The sequence below is a fragment of the Bubalus bubalis genome, chromosome 7 (assembly GCF_019923935.1).
Source record: "Bubalus bubalis isolate 160015118507 breed Murrah chromosome 7, NDDB_SH_1, whole genome shotgun sequence".
Lineage (NCBI taxonomy): Eukaryota > Metazoa > Chordata > Mammalia > Artiodactyla > Bovidae > Bubalus > Bubalus bubalis.
In genome coordinates this window covers 108,786,721-108,806,757 of record NC_059163.1, presented here as the reverse complement: position 1 = coordinate 108,806,757, position 20,037 = coordinate 108,786,721, and the positions used below count along the sequence as shown (strand labels likewise).

The following is a 20,037-nucleotide window of genomic DNA, read 5'->3' as shown; positions in this document are numbered from 1 at the left end:
TTGTATTTTCTAAACAAAATAGATTAGTATTTCTATGATTAAAAACCCATTTCTGATTAATCATATATAGACGCTTCATGACATGTAGATGAAGACCTTTCTCTGTGTAAAGTTAATGATTTAATCAGAGATGGTGACTATTAATACAAGTTAGAAGTTGCTCAGTGCAGCCTTCATTGCCTTAAGTATATCAATACACATTCTCTGCTTTTAATCTCTGATCTTTTCCCAATTCTTTTCTGGACTGGTATTTCTGAAGTTGATTTCAGCAGAAGCAGTAATCTGCCTTACCTCACCTCATGTCCCCTTGCCTGATACCTCAAAAAAAGTGTAATCAGTATGACATTTATCACAGAGAAATCCAAGGCTGGTCATGGTTTCTAATTTTACATTTACATTTCCTTCAGAGTGCTTCTGAGCCCCATACTAAGGGCTCTCTCGCGATATTACTCTTTCCTTGGTGGCGATGTGTATGTACTCCGAAAATGGATGTTCTGAGTTTGAATCTCAGCTGTGCCACTTTGTAGTTCCGTCACCTTGAATAAGATAGTAAAGCCATCTGTACCTCAGATTTCTAATGTGAGAATCAGAATAATACATAACAGTTGTGAGAATTTAGTAAATTAGTAAAAGTGAATCATTTAGATCAATGTTCTCCATTTTATTTGGCACTGGGGACAGGTTTCATGAAAGACAGTTTTTCCATGGTGAGGATGGGGAATGGTTTCGGTTTCACCCACAGCTCACTCTCTGCTGTGCGGCCCAGGTTCCTGACAGGCCACAGACTGGTATGAGTCCGTGGCCCAGGAGCTGGGGATCTCTGATTTAGAGTTCCATATAGGTTTCACAGTATTGGCATTTTCTTAGAACTGAAATGGTCATTTCATTTCCTTCCAGACATAACCAAAATGATGCTTTCAAAAAAAAAAAAAGATTTTTCTTCCATGTACCCTCAGTGGCATTGCCTCCATTGGTTTTCTTTTCTCTATAACACTTGTCCTGATCATACAGTGTGTTTGAGAATGTATCCTGTCACATAACTCTGCCTAAAATCCTTCACTGGCATAGCAAGACAAATTCCTAGGTGTGTAAGCATCACAGAGAGGGTTAAGATATTTTCTCATCTTTTCATTTTAACAAAGTCTTCATTGTTCAAATAGGATGATTAATGTGGGAACTTTAGGCAAATGTGATAGTTGAAGTTCTAGCACTGGTCAGGGGACTTCCAGATGAAAATACGTTGCCTAATGTTGAGAAAAGGTCTGGTCTTAAGTATCCAAAAAAAAATACACTAATAACACAGCTGAGGTCTCTGTGAACTGTTAGCCCATAAGGCTCTTGGCAAGAGATGTTGGTAAGAGACCTTGATTTAAACAGCTATGATTTGTTTCTTGTAATCATCTTGCTTTAAGGAGTTCCAAGTTTATTTCATTTTGTGTGGATAAAAATCATTCTTTGGGAATAAATAGTACAAACATAATGTAAAAGAAGTACTGGCATATATCCATAGGAAACAGGATACTTTAATGGTTGTGTTTTTATTTAAAATTTGACATTTTATAATCGTATACTTTTGTTGTTGTTGTTGTTCAGTTGCTCAGTCATGCCCAACTCTTTGCCACCCATGGACTGTAAGCACACCAGGCCTCCCTCTCCTTCACCATCTCCCGGAGCTTGCTCAAACTCACATCTATTGAGTCGGTGATGCCATCCAGCCATCTTGTCCTCTGTGGTTCCATTCTCCTCCTGCCTTCAGGGTCTTTTCTAACTAGTCGGCTCTTTGCATCAGGAGGCCAATGTATTGGAGCTTCAGCTTCAACATGATGCCTTCCAATGAATATTCAGGGTTGATTTCCTTTATAATTGACTGATTTGATCTCCTTGCTGTCCAAGGGACTCTCAAGAGTCTTCTCCAACACCACAGTTCAAAAGCATCAATTCTTCAGTGCTCAGCCTTCTTTGTGGTCCAACTCTCACATCCATACATGACTACTGGAAAAACCATAGCCGTGACTAGACAGACCTTTGTTGGCAAAGTAATGTCTCTGCTTTTTAATATGCTGTCTAGGTTGGTCATAGCTTTTCTTCCAAGGAGTAAGCGTCTTTTTATTTCATGGCTGCAATCACCATCTGCAGTGATTTTGGAGCCCAAACAAATAAAGTCAGCCACTGTTTCCACTGTTTACCATCTATAATGTTTATAATTTCAATATAAAATCTAACTCATTTAAATATCAATCTCAATCTTATTTTTATAACATAGTGTTATCATCTTAAAATACTTCCAAAGTATGAATATACACATATGTTAGGGGCAGAAAGAATAAGAACTTAAAACTGAACTAAAAAAAGTAACTTGTTTTTAATTTTTGAGAAAACAAAAAAAAAACTCACAAATATTGTTCTTGGACACCAAAACCTATTTGTCCTTATAAAATCCTCAATTAAATAAAAATGATACCTGAAGTGGGCTTCACCTATATTTTTATACCCTTCTGTCTGCTGCTGCTGCTGCTGCTAAGTCACTTCAGTCGTGTCCAACTCTGTGCGACCCCATAGACGGCAGCCCACCAGGCTCCCCCATCCCTGGGATTCTCCGGACAAGAATACTGGAGTGGGTTGCCATTTCCTTCTCCAATGCATGAAAGTGAAAAGTGAAAATGAAGTCACTCAGTTGTGTCCGACTCCTAGTGACCCCATGGACTGCAGCCTACTAGGCTCCTCCGTCCATGGGATTTTCCAGGCAAGAGTACTGGAGTGGGGTGCCATTGCCTTCTCCGACCCTTCTGTCTAGTGAAGTGAAAGTTGCTCAATTGTATCTGACTCTTTGTGACCCCGTGGACCACCAGGCTCCTCTGTCCATGGAATTCTCCAGGCCAGAATACTGGAATGGGTAATTTTACCCTTCTCCACAGGATCTTCCCAACCCAGGGATCAAACCCAGGCTCCAGCATTGCAGGTGAATTCTTTACCATCTGAGCCACCAGGGATGGCCCTACTTCTGCCTATGCCACCCTCAAAATGAAACTCAACTACTGGGAAAATAGTAATATAAGTGTACTTTATGGTAGTGTTTTTTTCAATTGAAAGCTCCCAAATTCTATGCAATTGCTCTTGGTATAGAAAATACATTTTTCATTAAACTCTTTGAAATATGTTAATTTTAAAGAAATTCAGAAATTTAGCCAATAGTGTTATAATATGCTTGAATAATTTTAATATTTAGTGGCTTTTTTTCAAATATGAAGATTGCATTTATTACATAATATGGCCTAGATATTATTGTCTTTCACAGTCATTTATTTATTTTTTTCCTGTAACAGCCAGGAAAAATGTGAAAATATGCATAACTCCTAGTCATGATATGGAGTTAATGTCCTGGACATAAATTTATCAAAGAACATGGAGAGATCTATGTGCCTGTGTAACCTGCTCACATGTAAACACACATACACAGAGCCATTCAGAAAATCACAGAAAAAGCATAAAAAGGTGACTGTCAAGATTGATATTTAGAAGAATGTTGAAATTCTATATACATTTAAGTTATTCACTAAATATTTTATAATGGGCATATTTCCTGAATTTGAATAAATAAATTATTTATATAATGTTTGACCTTCCTGTATCACATAACTTGAGAATTAAATAAGCTAATGCATCAAATGCCTTAAAAAGTAGAAATTTAGAAGAAATTAAAAGGTTTAATTGAGGAATTATTGTTGAAAGAGCCAATACTTTTGTAACTTGAGCGCTATCTAATCATTAAAGAATGAATACTTCTTATTTAAATCGTTTATTCTATGCAATATAAAGCACTATTTCATTCTAAAATTCAAGCCTAATGTTAATACTGAAAATAACAAAGATGGTCCTCCTCCAGAAAATAAATACAACAATTTGACTTAGGGATAGGATTATTAAGAAATATGAACAAATAAATCCTAAACATGAACTTTGAAAAGTTAACACAAATTATATACAGTGTTTATTAAGTGCTTACATAATCTCACTTCTAATTTATGAAAATGCCACTTCTGAAGAGCCAGAAACAAAAGCAAGGTGTTGTGAGGAAAAGCATGCACTTTGCACTCAGCACTTCAGTTGTTTTTCTTGTCCAGTCGCTAAGTTGTGTCTGAATCTCTGCAACCCCATTGGCTGCAGCATGCAAGGCTCCTCTGTCTTCCACGATGTCCTGGAGGTTGCTCAGATTCATGTCAGTCGAATCAGTGGTGCTGTCTAACCATCTCATTCTCTCCCCCACCTTCTATTTTTGCTTTAAACCTTTCCCAGAATCAGGGTCTTTTCCAATGAGTTGGCTGTTTGCATCAGGTGTCCAAAGTATTGGAGCTTCAGCTTCAGCAACAGTCTTTCCAGTGAATATTTAGGACTGATTTACTTTAAGATTGACTGGTTTGATCTCCTTGCAGTCCAAAGGACTCTCCAGAGACCCAGGCCCCCTGCACTGCGAGTGTGGACCCTTAGCCACTGGACCACCAGGGAAATCCCCATCAGTACAGTTCTTGACGAGAGTAGGTTGTTGGAGACAACTATAAATTGTTTCCATATGTCAGTAGAGATATTATCAATGATAAACAAACCTTTTGTGTTAGATCAGATCAGTCGCTCAGTCATGTCCGACTCTTTGCGACCCCATGAATCACAGCACGCCAGGCCTCCCTGTCCATCACCAACTCCTGGAGTTCACTCGGACTCACGTCCATCGAGTCAGTGATGCCATCCAGCCATCTCATCCTCTGTCGTCCCCTTCTCCTCCTGCCCCCAATCCCTCCCAGCATCAGGGTCTTTTCCAATGAGTCAACTCTTCGCATGAGGTGGCCAAAGTACTGGAGTTTCAGCTTTAGCATCATTCCTTCTGAAGAACATTCAGGGCTGATCTCCTTTAGAATGGACTGGTTGGATCTCCTTGCAGTCCAAGGGACTCTCAAGAGTCTTCTCCAACAACACAGATATGCAGATGACACCACCCTTATGGCAGAAAGTGAAGAGGAACTAAAAAGCCTCTTGATGAAAGTAAAAGTGGAGAGTGAAAAAGTTGGCTTAAAGCTCAACATTCAGAAAATGAAGATCATGGCATCTGGTCCCATCACTTCATGGGAAATAGATGTGGAAACAGTGTCAGACTTTATTTTTTTGGGCTCCAAAATCACTGCAGATGGTGACTGCAGCCATGAAATTAAAAGACGCTTACTCCCTGGAAGGAAAGTTATGACCAAACTAGATAGCATATTGAAAAGCAGAGACATTACTTTGCCAACAAAGGTTCGTCTAGTCAAGGCTATAGTTTTTCCTGTGGTCATGTATGGATGTGAGAGTTGGACTGTGAAAAAGGCTGAGCGCCGAAGAACTTTATTTCCAAAGTAAACATGGTCACTAAAGACAGTACATTCTGTAAAATTCAATTCAGTTCTCTATAATACTGATTTAGGCCTCTACAGTAAAACAGGAATAGTGTACTTGGGTTGCATAAAGAGTTATAAGATGGGAGAAAAACAAGAATTCTGTCTACACTAAGAACAAAGTGTCCCTGAAGGATAAGTAAAAGACAAGTGAAGACAGTCTCAGGGTTTTTTCAGGCAGAATGAATTGCAAGTCTGCGTTGTTCTAAAATAGCCAGATATACATGGGGAACTAAAAATAAGTCAGTGTTAATGGAAAGAAGTATGAGGTGGAGAGTGGCAGAGATGAAGCTGGGAAAAAGGCAGGTGCCATTTAGCAGAGAGCCTTCTGTCATCCTGTCAGGGTGAAGTGCTCTAACTTCATGCTATCTAAACTATTTGAAGCCATTTCCCTTTTCAGGTGGGTTATATCTGAAAGCTATAGGGAGAAATTAAACATATAAAGAGATTGAAATAATGCAGAAAGTTGGCAAGAGACTTAATAGGACAACTGGAGAGTAAGAGATGCATTTAAAAATTGTTTGAGTTAAAATCCTCAGAGATTGATGACTAGTTATAGGGGAATATAAGGTGACCTCTAATATACAAAGTGTCTGGGTGACATGTTAAGCCATTTTTAATACTCAAAAATGAGGAGGCAGAGACAGTAAGAGGATGGCCAAGTAGCTATATCAAAATGCAGATAACTGCAGCCTGGGTAAGAGGTCAGGCTATGGACTTGAAAGTTGTAAACACAGGGTACTGAAGTCATGTGAAGAACATGGAATTAGATTTTTAATTTGCACAGTGTATTGTTTGGCATGTAGTAAGTACTCCAGAGTTATGTATCGCAAATTAAAGCAAGATGCAATGACTCAAGAAAAAGTGAAAGAATAGCATATTTAAGTGCAAGAAGTACCCATGTTTGTGAGAGGCATAAAATATGATACAATTCATATATATCTTATTTGTGGTCATATACACATATATGAAAATTATAAAAGACTCCTGGGGGAGTAAACATTACATTACATTAGTCATTAACTTTAGGTAGAGAGGGAAGTAGTGTTGTTGCTGTTTAGTTGGTAAGTCATGTCCAACTCTTTTGTGACCCCATGGACTGTAGCCCACCGGGCTCCTCTGTCTATTGGATCCTCCAGGCAAGACTAGTAGAGTCGATTGCCATTGCCTTCTCCAGGGGATCTTCCTGACCCAGGGCTAGAACCCACGTTTCCTGCATTAGCAGATGGATTATTTACCACAGAACCAACTGAAAAGCCCCTATTTCTATTAAAAAACAAGCAAAAAAAAAAAAAACAAAAAAAAAAAAACAAAAAAAAAAACAAAGAAAAACTAAAATAGAAAAACTCACTAAAATCTGACAAAGCTGCTTAGTGAGTTTATAAGAATATGCTATTGGAAAATTTATGCATGAAGTGTCTAAGAGACCTCCAAGTAGTTATATCCAAATGCAGATAGACCCAGCTAACTGCATCCAGGGAAGAGGTCAGCATGAGGTCAATTATTTTCTGATTTTTTTTTTTTTTTTTTTTGACTAAAGAACAACTGGAAAATGTGGAAAGATTTAAGTGTGAACTACTTTTTGTAATACCTGAACTTGAAGGTAAAAAGTTGAACAGGGAGTGAGGGTGGACTTAAGACCAGGAGGGTTTTTTCTTAAAGATAAACAATTTCAGCATTTTATATATTACAGAAAAGGGCAGATAGAGGGCAGTTTTTGAAATATACTTTGAGCTATAGATGATATCTCAATAATATAGTTGTGAAATAATAAATGAGAAAATCCATGTATCCTCTATACATCATCCTGTATGCTTGTCCTTCAAATTCCATTACAATAGAGCTAGGATTTTTATATTTTTAATGTATGCCTTAGCATAAAAGCATAAACTCATTTTGTCTAGTTCTGCATTATAATAAAGAACTAAGGGGATAATATACTTCTTAGATGACATCATTTGAGAAATTATAGTAAGACAGTTACATCTTTTTCTTGGAGGAAATTGGTGACCATGAAACTTTCACAAATTGCAGTGCATTTGTACTTTAAAGCATTATCACATGGTTGCAGTAATCTCACTAATACAGTATTATTACCAAAACAAACTGGGAAGATAGCACCTGCTGAAAGAAATGAGAAGGAAGATGTGTTAGGCAGCATATCATTTTGTATTTCTGAACTTTGAGGGCTGTTGAAAAGATAATTGAAGTTATAGAAATATCACAGGATGGTAAAGGATAACTTATTCATAATTAATGTTATTTATAGAATTTCTCAATGACTTTAAGAATTTATATTTAAGGTAAAATTTTGCCTTTGCCCTGTATAAAGCACCTATTGTGATTCTGTGAGTCAGAAATTCTTTTAGGATTTTGGGCAGTTTAGTTGGAAGTACATTGTATTTTTGCCTAATTTATCTCACATTTGTTGGGTTTTGTTTTTGTTTTATTTCTTAGAGAATATTAAATATCTTCCTGGGAAGCATTTTTAGCTTCAAGGGCACTATTTAGTGTGTTGGAACAATAATGGAGTTAACAAAGAGATGACTATGGTAGGAGATGGTACTGAGTAAATTTATGTTCAGTGGTAAAAAATGGCATTACTACCACCTCCTGAGTGACCAAAAGTCTCTTAATGAATGCCAAATTTATTGAATGCATAAATCACATTATCAAGTCTCAGGGTAAATGAGAGAGAATTCAGCCAGTCTTACTATTAATCTCACAACCATAAGTCCTTTGTTTGTATTCTTTTCATCATTAATGTCTCTCCCTGATCCTCTACTCATTTTCGGTTTGTCAGTCCTCTCACTGATACCTGCATATTTTGGTATTAGCTCATCATCTTGAGCAAGCTGCCTTGAACTCCCTGACTCCCAACAACCGCTCTCCATTGCTGTTTTCCAGTAACTTCCAACCTTCTGTTGGCTGAGGTCTCATATGTGAGCTGGATTGTCTTCCTAGTCAGTCAGTCTTGAATGTGCTGCTCGTTGTTACAACAGACTGAAATTCAAATTCCAAGGGTATGTGTTCTCGTCACCTTTTCAGAATATAAACTTGCAGATGTAGGCTCCTTTTAATTCCATCTCCTCCCACACTGTCTCTTTTAATTCCATCTTTCAAGAATGTGTTTTCCAATTCAGCTTCAGTCTGACCTGTCCTGGAAGAAACCATTCTCATGTTCTCAAATAGTCTAAGGGAGCTTCTTCTCCCTGACAAATGCCTGTCTGTCAGTTTTAGTGAAGAATTATAAACATTGTGGGGGTGAAATTTTATTTGTCAGACTTGTGTATATTTCTGAAATGATAAAGACAGTTGCATATTGATGTTAATTTGTAATAGCTTAATCTCTAAATTATAATGTTTGAGACTGGTAATAATTATTAATGATTGGTAAGAACGGTAATAATGTGGAAGTTTATCATATGCCAGATTTTCTTTTCATTTAACCCTCAGAGCAACTCTGTGATGCAACATGTGATCATCTTGATTTTACTGATCAAAAAGTTGAGAATGCAGATATTTGTGAATTTCCCCAGAGACACCTGACAAAGAATAGTGCTTCAGAGCTCTCCTTCTTATTTAAAATGAAGCTACGATTATAAACAGTAGTCTAAGAGTACTGTGTCTACTGGGTTGAAAAAGAAAATTAGGACTCTACTGTACTCCTTGTAATGCTATGGTAATGCTATAGGATTCGAAACTTCTAAGCATTTTGTAGCTAAATCATTGCTTCTGCTTTTAGATATCCAGCAGGTGTCACCCACATTGAAACTACTCAGGAGAACTGAGACTAATACCAAATGAAAATATTTATACAAGAAGGTTTGAAAAGAAGAGGTGCATACATCCAGATATAAATATCCCTGAATGGTGAAAGACATAAAACTTATAGAAGTGGTTACACAGTGCAGGATACAATAAGAATGCTCCCAGATGGATTTAGGACTTTCCGGATGCAGGCCAACAAGTGACGGAGGATATTGCTAGCACTGAGTAATGATTTTACGAGGAATAGAAACTTACCTTTGCCATTCTTAAGAAAGACATGGAATGAGAAGGAGAGACAAGAGAGACAGAGGAAAATATAGAGATGAACACAAACAGAGACAAAGATACCAATACAGAGAGAAAGACAGAGACAGATAGAGAGACATGGCAGGATGGGAAGGGAGTAAGAGAAAGAGAGATTGTGTAAGAAGCTGTGCAGCATGATTCTAGTGCCTTCTGGTGATTGTGTGACTTGAAGGTTAACTTCTTAGGCCTTTTATTGCAGAGATTAAGCCAGTTAAAAATTCATTATCACACTGCTTTTCTCTATCTTGAAATAGTATAAAGTGACACATTAAGGAGTCTTTTAGAACATTCCAGATTTTTAGAATATCCAGAAGAGGTTTTAAGTTTAATTTAAGAGGTGGAGGAAGAAAAGTGACAGAGACTAACACAGCCCTTCAAGGGACATTTGGATTTTACAACAATGAGAAAAGCAGGGGTACAGTGTGGGCAGTGGAGAATAAATCAGAGCCACTGTAAAAACCAAATGTGAAGGCAAATTAAATAAGAGTAAATTGAGGTCATATAGTTACAGGCCCTGGAGGATACATAATTATGTTGATTATACTAAATATACAGCCACCCTTATTTACAATTTTCTTTATTGTTATCTTGAAAAGAATTTTATCTAGTTGTGTATTAAGCAATTACTGAATTACATTTGAATTCAAAAAGTTCAGCAGCAGCAGCAACGAAAAACTACCACGTATACATTATACATGATACATTTTAAAATTATATTAAAGAAAACAATTTTATATCCCTAATTCATCACATTATTTTATTACTGATTTATACTGCCCTTTATACTTTTATATTAAGTGCCCTTGATTTAGATATACTTTGAAATGGCAATGAGTACAAAGAATAATAAATAAGGCAATATAAAGAAATTCAGAGCAGCAGTCCAGTCTTTGTGTTTACTGAAAATATAATGGAGACTTAACTGTAACACAAAGCTTTATTTTATACTTCATGATTTGACGGTCTCTGTCAAATCTTACCACAATACACAATGTGTATCTTACCACAATAATCAGGATCTGGTATTATTTTTAAATGAATAAAATAAAACTTCTTTTTATACTTAATCTATGTTTATTTTGATCTAATTCTCATAATCAATTTCTATATACTATGACATTTATTTGTGAGCTTCAACTTTTTTCTTTTTTAGTTTTTTAATTGATGAAAAATTGTTTTACAATTTTGTGTCGATTTCTGCTGTACAACAACATATGCATCCCTTCCCTCCTTTGGCCCCCTCCCCTTCCCTTGTCCTGTCCCTCTGCGTCATCACAGAGCACCAGGCTGGGTTCCCTGTGTTATTTAGCAACTTCCCACTATTTTATACTTGATAGTGTATATATGTCAATACTGCTTTCTCAATTTGTCCCACCTTCAACTTCCCCCCACTGTGTCTGTAATGAGATATTACTTCATACCAGTCAAAATGGCCATCATCAAAAAATCCACAAACAGTAAATTCTGGAGAGGATGTGAAGAAAAGGGAACCCTCCTATACTGCTGGTGGGAATGGACTCTGATACAGCCATTATGGAAAACAATATGGAGATTCCTTAAAAAACTAGAAATAAATGTACGACCCACCAATCCCACTAATATCCCATGAGAAAACCAGTCTATGTACCCCAGTGTCCATGGCAGCAATATTTACAACTAGGACATGGAACCAATCTAGATCTTCATTGACAGGTTACTGGATAAAGAAGTTGTGTTACATTTATACAATGGAATATTACTCAGCCATAAAAAAGGATCAATTTGAGTCAGTTGTAGTAAAGTGGATGAACCTAGAATCTCTTATACAGAATGAAGTCAGAAAGATAAAAACAAGTATCATATATTAGCACATACATATGGAATCTAGAAAAATTGTACTGTTGAACTTAGTACAAAACAGACTTATGGAAAATAAGCTTTTGACATTTATATTTTAACTAATTAATTTGGAAAGAATCACTTGTAACTTTGAGGAATACTTTAGCATTTCTGTATTCTTTCATTCAAAGTTACATTCTTCAAAAATGAGCTTGAAAATCCCAAGTGGGAAAAAAATGTGGCTTTGAGATGAAAGTACCTTTGAACAGACATTCTTAGTTTTCTTTTAAGTACAGTATCTCTTCATTGTCATAACATTAGTAAGTACTTATAACTCCATATTGTACAATTGTTTAATCCCCTTTTAAGGATCAATAAATAGTTATAAAAATTTGTATATATTTTCATTTGACTAGTCATTTTATACATGAAATATTGGAAACATTTTAAAAAATAAAATTGTGATTAATGTTACATAGCAATGTCACACATTTTTAATAAGTAAATATATACAAATATATGCATTTGTATACATTTGTGCAAATAAAATTTTAAAGTTTTCTTGGAAAACCTGGTCCTCAAAATTAGCCTTTCCATATTTTAAATGAATAGCTTAGTGTGTAGATAACATAAATGAAATATGAAAGTACACTTGCTCAAAAATGGACTTAAATTTATTAATGATGCACTAAAGTAAATATTGTAATATGAAGAGGACCATTATAATAATTTCCTTTTTGCTCAATAGCAAACTTTTAATTTTATTTTTAGAATTAAAGTCAAGATTGCCTCTGAATGCTCTATGGAGAAATACTGTTAAATAAGCCACAAAAATACTGCCTCTAAAAAAAAAAAAATGAAGCTAGGTCATTAAAGTAAAGCATTGTTATTAAAAGTGATTTGATGAGAAGGGGTGGATTTTGGATTTTGTTTGCTTCTTGTTAGGTTTGTGACTCTGGGAAATGTATTTCACCTCTCTGGGCTTTAGATGCCTTATTTTGAGACTTAGGCTCTCAAGTCAAGTCCAGATAAAACTGTAGCAGGTACTTTCAGTGCTCTGCCCACATTCCCTGAGTTTCCTGTACTGTTGTGTGTGTGTGTTTGTGTGTGTGCGGACACACACAGTCACACATGTGCACAGGAGCTCCAGGTAAATGTTTGCTCTCAATGGCCACAACTGACAGTCTTTGTCAGTAAGCTGTTCTTAGCTTTGGGAACCTAATGTCTGTTTTGCTGGCAGAGCAAACATCCCTTAACCAATGACTGATCCGTGTGGAGGAGTCCATACCCCAGCTCCATATAACTAACTTCTTTGCCTTTGGATATAGACAGTTTTGAGATGAGACTTCCTCTCTTTCTGCCTCTTTTTTGTGAAAGTGAATTGAAAGTCGCTCAGTCATGTCCCACTCTTTGTGACCCCATGAGACCATACAGTCCATGGAATTCTCCAGGCCAAAATACTTGGGAATTCCAGTATTTACATATACTTATATATATTTATATATACTAGTGAGTTCCAGTATAATACTTTTTTTGTGAGATGAAGCCAAAGTCATCCCACCCTCTGAGATCTTAAAGCTGTCCTTTTGAATGTACTTCTTCTCTTTGATTCTTTCTCACTCGATTACTGTTTTTCCTGGGATCATTTCCTAGTAAATGGATTTCAGAGTAATTGTTGAGAGTTTATTTTTGGCTATCCAGAGCAATAATAATATTTTTAAAAATTAAGATCTAATTGACATATAGCATCACAAACTAATGTTGTGATTCATTTTGTTTTGGTTTGATGTAGGTTTATGTGAACTCTTAATGCCTAGCGTTACATATGTGCATCATCTCAGAAAAACATTGCAAGAATTACTGTAGTACAATCTGTGCCTGAAACAACTTAATATAAATATTATTACAAGCACACATATAACAAGACAATATAGTTTCTTTAAATAATAAGCTATTATACATGCTTTTTATATTATCAATCATTATTTGGAAATTTGGGGGTGTTCTTGGCATCTGTGAATCTTTATCAATTACTTGGAACTCTTCTGTACAAGGGATTTCTCTCTTCAACCAGGCTCAGACGGTAAATAATCTGCCTGCAATGCAAGAGACCCAGGTTCGATCCCTGGTCAGGAAGATCCCCTGGAGAAGGGATAGGCTACCCACTCCAGTATTCTTGCCTGGAGAAATCCATGGACAGAGGAGCCTGGTGGGCTTACAGTCCATGGGATCACAAGGAGTTGGACACGACTGAGCAACTAGCACACGTGTATTGGCATCTGTGAACCACTAACATTATTCATATAAATCAGATATTTCCCAGTAAATTTTAAAACGTAGCAAAAAATTTAATTTATTTTGAGAGTAAAATGAAAAAAGTGAAAATGCAAATGAAGAATCAAACTAAAATAAGTAAAAACAAGTGAATTGGGCAATCTTACACAGGCAATTAAAAATACAGAATGAACATAGTATCCTGAGATTTAGGCTTATTTTACATAAAAATATATTAAATGACTTATCAAACATATATCTAATTCCAATAGCAAGTAAACTCAAAGACTGAACCTATTTTATTTTGCATTTACTCTTGCCTGGAAAATTTAATGGACAGAGGAGCCAGGCGGGATATAGTCCATGGGGTCCCAAAGAATTATCATGACTGAACATGCACACACACACATTTATTTTTAAATCAAATTAATACTTAAAATTAATACTTTAAAATACTACTTATATAGTATTAGTAATACATATACATGTATAATTTTTCAAAATTATTTACAAAGATTTAAAAATACTGGTCTGAAAGTAAATGTTATTTAATGACAGAATAAATTGCTTTTGATAAAGATTGACTGTGGTTTTAATCAGACATATTTAACACAAAATCTTTTGAAGATTAAACATATTTCTGAGGAAAGAGGCTACTTTGATATGTGCTATGTATCAAAATACTATTTTTCTCCCAGCTGGCAAATAAAGTTTAATTTAAACAGCACATTCAGTCTTATTTTGCCTATCAATAATTTCAAATACTGCTCTAAAGTCTCACAGTTCAGCATGTATCATTTTGACAGATCCTTGAAGTACTTAAATGCCGTACCACACTGCTCCCAAATGGCATTCTTTTAATTGCAAACTATCTTCTTTATCTTCTTCATTTGTTTCCAGTAACCTCCTTTGTGAATGTGTATCACTTAGGAAACAAATTAAAAATCACTTTTTTTATCCTATCAAATGAACTGTCTTAGAGTTTAAATAAAACCATCTAAAAAGATATTTCATTATTGTCTTCATGGAATCTGAGGTAAGAACTGATACACAGAGTAGTTTCCATTGTAATTAGGTTAAGTGAGTGTGATTATACCCTTATATTTTTACTGGAAACAGAATTTTAATTATACATTTCTCATCTTGCTTGACTTACTAGCCATCTCCTCTTTTATTATTTCTTTTGTTTTTATTTTTCTTTATTTTTTAACTTTGATAGAATCAGGACTATATGTACAAAGAACCTGTAAGTCACATAAAGGTGCAAACCACTCAATAAAGAAGACTTTACTTACTCCTCAGGAATTAAAATTGTTACTTCAGCTTTCTCTTCATTTATATTTATCAGATCTATGTTTGTTATATGTTTGTAATCCTTTTATTTTAATCTGTGTCTCTTTTGCTTTTGCATACAACATATTGTCCAGTCTTGCTTTCATTCAGTTTTATTTGATTAATTCAATATACCTTCATTTGTTTTAAATTATAACTAGGATTTAATTCTGCCATCCTGTTTCATATTTTTCATTTCCTGTATTTTAAGCACTCTTTAAGTGAAATTCCATAAAATTCTTTTTGTGGGATTTAAAGTTATATAAAATTACATATAGGCTGATTTTATTTTTCTTAAGAAACATTTGTGGAGTAACTTCTATTTCTTAACTGTTTCAATGACTATATTTTCCATCTTAAAAAAGATTTGTATTAATGCACCCAATGTGTGTTCTTTTCAGTTACTACTGAATTACTAATGCCTGGAATATTACTTTTGGTAAAATACAGGAACTTTGTCTTCTCTCCTTTTTTTTTCCTCCTTCCATGTGTTTTAGTATATTTATTTAAAATTATTCAGTTTTCTGTATTAATACTGTACTTCAAAAAGCATTTATTTGATATACTTCACTATTTATCCTTAAGGTATGGGGAACCTCAGGAGTCTAGTTTATTTGGCCTGGGAGCTTATATTACCTACAGAAAATATTGACTCTTTGATCCTGAAGAAAGACCATAGGCTAGGCCTTAGTCTAAGCTAGTTCAAGGTATGTGGAGGTGTGGAATAGAGTATGGGGCATTCAGGTACCACTAACCAAAGTTACCACTTTATTTTGCAACAACCCAGCAAGAAACAACTCTGTCAGGATTTCACCCCCAATTCTTAAGGAATGTAATATAGAGACCCGACTCCACAGACCCTGGGGGTTGAATGGGGAGAGGTAAAGGACTTAATATCCACTTACTTTCACCTCATCCAGTGGGATTCTTGCCCACATAGGTACCCACAGCAGTGTTTTGAGAAATGAGGATAGGCAATGATTATACAGAGGTAAGGAAGGGGGAGAAAGTGAAGTGAAGAAAAATAAACAGAATTTTAAACTTTTCTTCCATTGTTACTTCTATTGTTTTGTTTTGTTTTTTTCTGCCCTAAGCTGTGACCACCCACTTCTTACACAAAGCAGCAGAAAATAACTGTTTCTGCTGCTGCTGTTGTAGATACTGGAATGTATTTTTTCCTATTGTGTTCTTAGCACCAATTTTAGAAGTAGTAAGTGGCAACTCATGCAAGTTGGCCATCTTGCTGAACACATTATTTTTTTGTGGGAGGTATGGTGAACTTGTGTCTGTATTCAGTATGTGTTGCTTATGTGAAGTCTTTCTATTCAGGGTTTATGTTTCCTCTTTTAAATTCACATTTCTTTTTCATTTTGTTATTATGATTTTACATGTATAGACTTCATAGCTAGACAGTACTGTAGAGTTGAAAATCTGTTTATTTAACAGTGAAAATAAAATCTCCATTTAAAATTAAAATATTCTGAAATCTGACCTTATAAATATTCCTTGGAAAAGACACTTAAATGAAGTGTGAAAATGTCAAGAATTAGCTAATAAATCCTTGTGAAATTCTCTTTTTATGCAATTTTTAAATCCATTGGTAACTAACAGATATAAAGCTTAGAATAAATAACATATGGTGAGACTTATGAAATCTCATCTGAAACTTTGTTCTTTTGCAAATACAATTGAATACTACTAAATATTACCCTTTTTATAACTTAAATAATCCTCACACATTCTTTTAGTGAATTAAGCCACCTTTTTATCTTTTTCAAACTAAAGCAATATACTAGACAAAGGAAAATTGATATGTTTGTTTCTGTGCACATTATTGTTTACATGGAAATATCAATACAATTGCATGGGCCTTATATTAAAAGTGCCAAGACAGCAAATTCTGTAAGATAACTAATACTTTTTAAATTCCAGTTAATTTTACTGATTCCCCAAACCCTCCTCACCACCACTAAGAAAGCGACTTGCTATGTCCTAAGAAACTCTGCCTACAAAGTCCATTGGCTCCATTTTTCTCTGTGTCCCCTTTGCACCCCACGTCTCCTTTTTTTTTTTTTTCTTTCTCTTCTTCTTAACCTGCTTTTCCTTTTTGTTTTTGCCATTTCTTCCATCTAGTTCCTTCTTGTTTTCTTGTACTCTTGCATCTTTCTTTGTCTTTTGTTATTAAGTAGTAGCAGTACCATTTCTCAAACAAGTACCAGTGGTAGTTGTATCCAGTATTCATTTATTAAATACTTTCAATGTGTTGGATACTTCGGGTTCCACTATGGTCTGAATGTTTGTTTCCTCCCCAAATTTGCATTGTTAAATTCTAACACTCCTGGTATTAGTATTAGGAGGTGGGCCCTTTGGGAAGTGATAAGGTCATGAAGACACAACCCTCATAAATAGAATTAGTGCCTTTATATAAGAGACACCAGACAGATCTTTTGCTACTTCCGTCATATGAGGATATAGGGAGGAAGTGCCATCTGTGAGTTAGCAGGGCCTCATCAGACACCATGTCTACTGGTACTTTGATATTAGACTGGAGTTCCCCAATTTGTAAGAAATATTACTAAGTTGCTATTGTTTATAAGCCACCCAGTCTATATGATATTTGTTATTGCAGCCCCAACAAACAGACCAATTTGGCAGAAATTGGCTTGTGATTCTGTTAAAATTATGCTGAAAACTTTGAAATTAGGTTAAAATTAATAGTTAAGGAATTTAGATTAATAAAAGTAGATATAAACCTCTAGAGTTGTGCATATTTACTTGGAAAAAGTATATAATCTGTCTATATATACTTTGTTCCTATGTTGATTTAGTTGTTTCCTGGGGACTCGGTAAAGACTCGGCCTGCAGTGCAGGAGACCTAAGTTTGGTCCCTCGGTGAAGAAGATGCCCTTAAGAAGGGCATGGCAACCCACTCCAGAGAGAGGAGCCTTGTGGGCTACACTCCATGGGATCACAAAGAATCGGACAGGAGTGAGAAACTAACACTTTTTCACTTTCACTAAAAATGGAACAAGTATACAGTAGTGCAGTTTTAAGTATTTAAAAGAGAGTTGAAAATGAAGCAATGCTAAAATTAAAATGTCTATAAATTTCTTTAATGAATTGTTACTTTCTTTAAATATTCTGGCTGTATTCCTTCCTGTGCATTAGAACACAAACCAAAAAGTGCATGGTACTTCATAATAAACCCAGTAGATCTTGTCATATACAACAGTGACATTTACAAGTGCCCGAAAATTGTCATTTTGGCTTATGACATTCTGTATTAAATTGTTTTACAAGAGATTGGTAACATGTAACTGACCTAAACTAGATCCCTTTAAGAATAAATGGCAGCTGCAAGGTTTGCTTTGCTCAGCATTCTCAAAAGAGAATAAAATATTTTAAAAATTTGACCTGTAATTTCAGGAATCAAATCGGAAATACATTAAATTTTACTTTATAGATACAAAAAGAAGTAAAATGCGTAAAATCATTTACATTTTAAATCACAAAAACCCTGGGCCAAGTGAAGAAAAAAGATCAAGTTCACATACTTTAGGCTTTGGGTGAAGTATAATAAAAAAAAACAAAAACATCTTAGTGAACTTACCACATTTCTTGAACAGAAAGTAATTTTTTTTTTTTTCTGGAATTTATAGTGTCCTGGAGAGGGGTAGACCAGACAAAATCCAGAGGTCAGATTATGAAGAACCAAATGAATAATGCTAAGAAAAGTTTTAAACTTATCCTAATGTGCGATGTGCGAGAACCAGTGAAGCATAAACTGACTTTATTTTAGAAAGATTAGTTTGGCTGCAGTAGGGAACGTATATTAAGTGAAACAAAACTGGAGGAGAGTGTAGTATTAAATGGTTATTGCAAGATTTTAGAGAGAAAAGTCATGAGGGCATGGAGTAAATGCTGGCAGTTACAATGGAGAAGAATAGACACATTTGAAGGTTATTTAAGAAGAGAATTTCTTGGACTTTTAATGGATGAACTTGGAAATCTAAGCATCCAGGATGACTCCTAGGGGATTTATTGGGAAACTCTTTGGTAACACTACCTCCTTCTGAAATCCAAAGAGAAAAATTTTAAAAGATGAGAAGTCTTGTTTAGAATAGGGTGAGATTATGATGCATGTGAATTATTTAAGTAGACATACCTAGTAGGTGATTTGATGGGATAGGCATTGTTCAAAGAAGTTGCATATATACACACACACACACACACAGACATACATATATATATATGTATTCACTATAGAAAAGAAAGAAAGGGTTCAATATGACATTATCTTTCATAATTTTGATTTACTGTATCGTTGTCATTGTTGTTTAGTCACAAAGTCTTCCTGTCCAACTCTTTTGCGACCTCAAGGACTGTAGTCTAATAGGCTCCTCTGTCCATGGAATTTCCCAGGCAAGAATACTGGAGCAAGTAGCCATTTTCTTCTCCAGGGGATCTTCCCGACCCAGGGATTGAACCCACATCTCCTGCTTGGCAGGCAGATTCTTTACCACCGCCATTTGAAAATGGAATAAGGAGAGGCAAAGGAACAGTAAGCATACTAATGCTTTCCTGATACCTTTCATGGGATAGAACTGCTTACTATCTAAATCTGATATGTCAAGAGATAGAGGTCTACTTGTTTTTGTTGTTGTTCAGTCACTAAGTCGTGTCTGACTCTTTTGCAACCCTGTGGACTGTAGTCTGACAGGCTCCGCTGTCCTTGGAATTCTCCAGGCAGGAATACTGGAATGAGTTCTCATTTCCCTCTCCAGGGGAGCTTCCCAACCTAGAGATTGAACCTGTGTCTCCTGCACTGGCAGGAAGATTCTTCACCACTGGGTCACCAGAAAAGCCCATAGAGATTTAGACACATACTTAAAATACTAGTTATTTTTAGAAGAATAAATTTAAAGCAATATTAATTGATAGACAATGAAGATTGAAAGGTTAAAGAGAAAATATAGGATAAGGAAACTGTTAATTTCTCATAATTTTTAGCGAGGGGTCAATTGTGTCTAAGTATGATGAATCAAGAAATAGAGGAAATTACATTTTAAATTATCGATGGAACCTCAATAAAAAAATTTTTTAAAAATAACAGTTA

General features: G+C 35.3%; 1 protein-coding gene across 23 annotated transcripts in view; it reads left to right on the top strand.

The window, feature by feature from the left end:
* Positions 1–20,037, top strand: part of CCSER1 (coiled-coil serine rich protein 1) — a 1,462,911-nt gene that overhangs the window by 760,145 nt on the left and 682,729 nt on the right. For 3 of the 23 annotated variants that reach the window (XR_006552540.1, XR_006552542.1, XR_006552541.1), the window contains exon 9: positions 8,328–8,443. The exons of 19 other annotated variants lie outside the window; for them this stretch is intronic. Coding sequence is in view for 1 of the 4 variants with exons in the window: in XM_044946332.1 (XP_044802267.1) it covers positions 17,750–17,800 (51 nt within the window). In the remaining 3 variants the exon portion in view is untranslated. Of the gene's footprint in view, positions 1–8,327; positions 8,444–17,749; positions 19,156–20,037 lie in introns of those variants that run through there. One more of the 23 variants, XM_044946332.1, reaches the window with a different exon arrangement.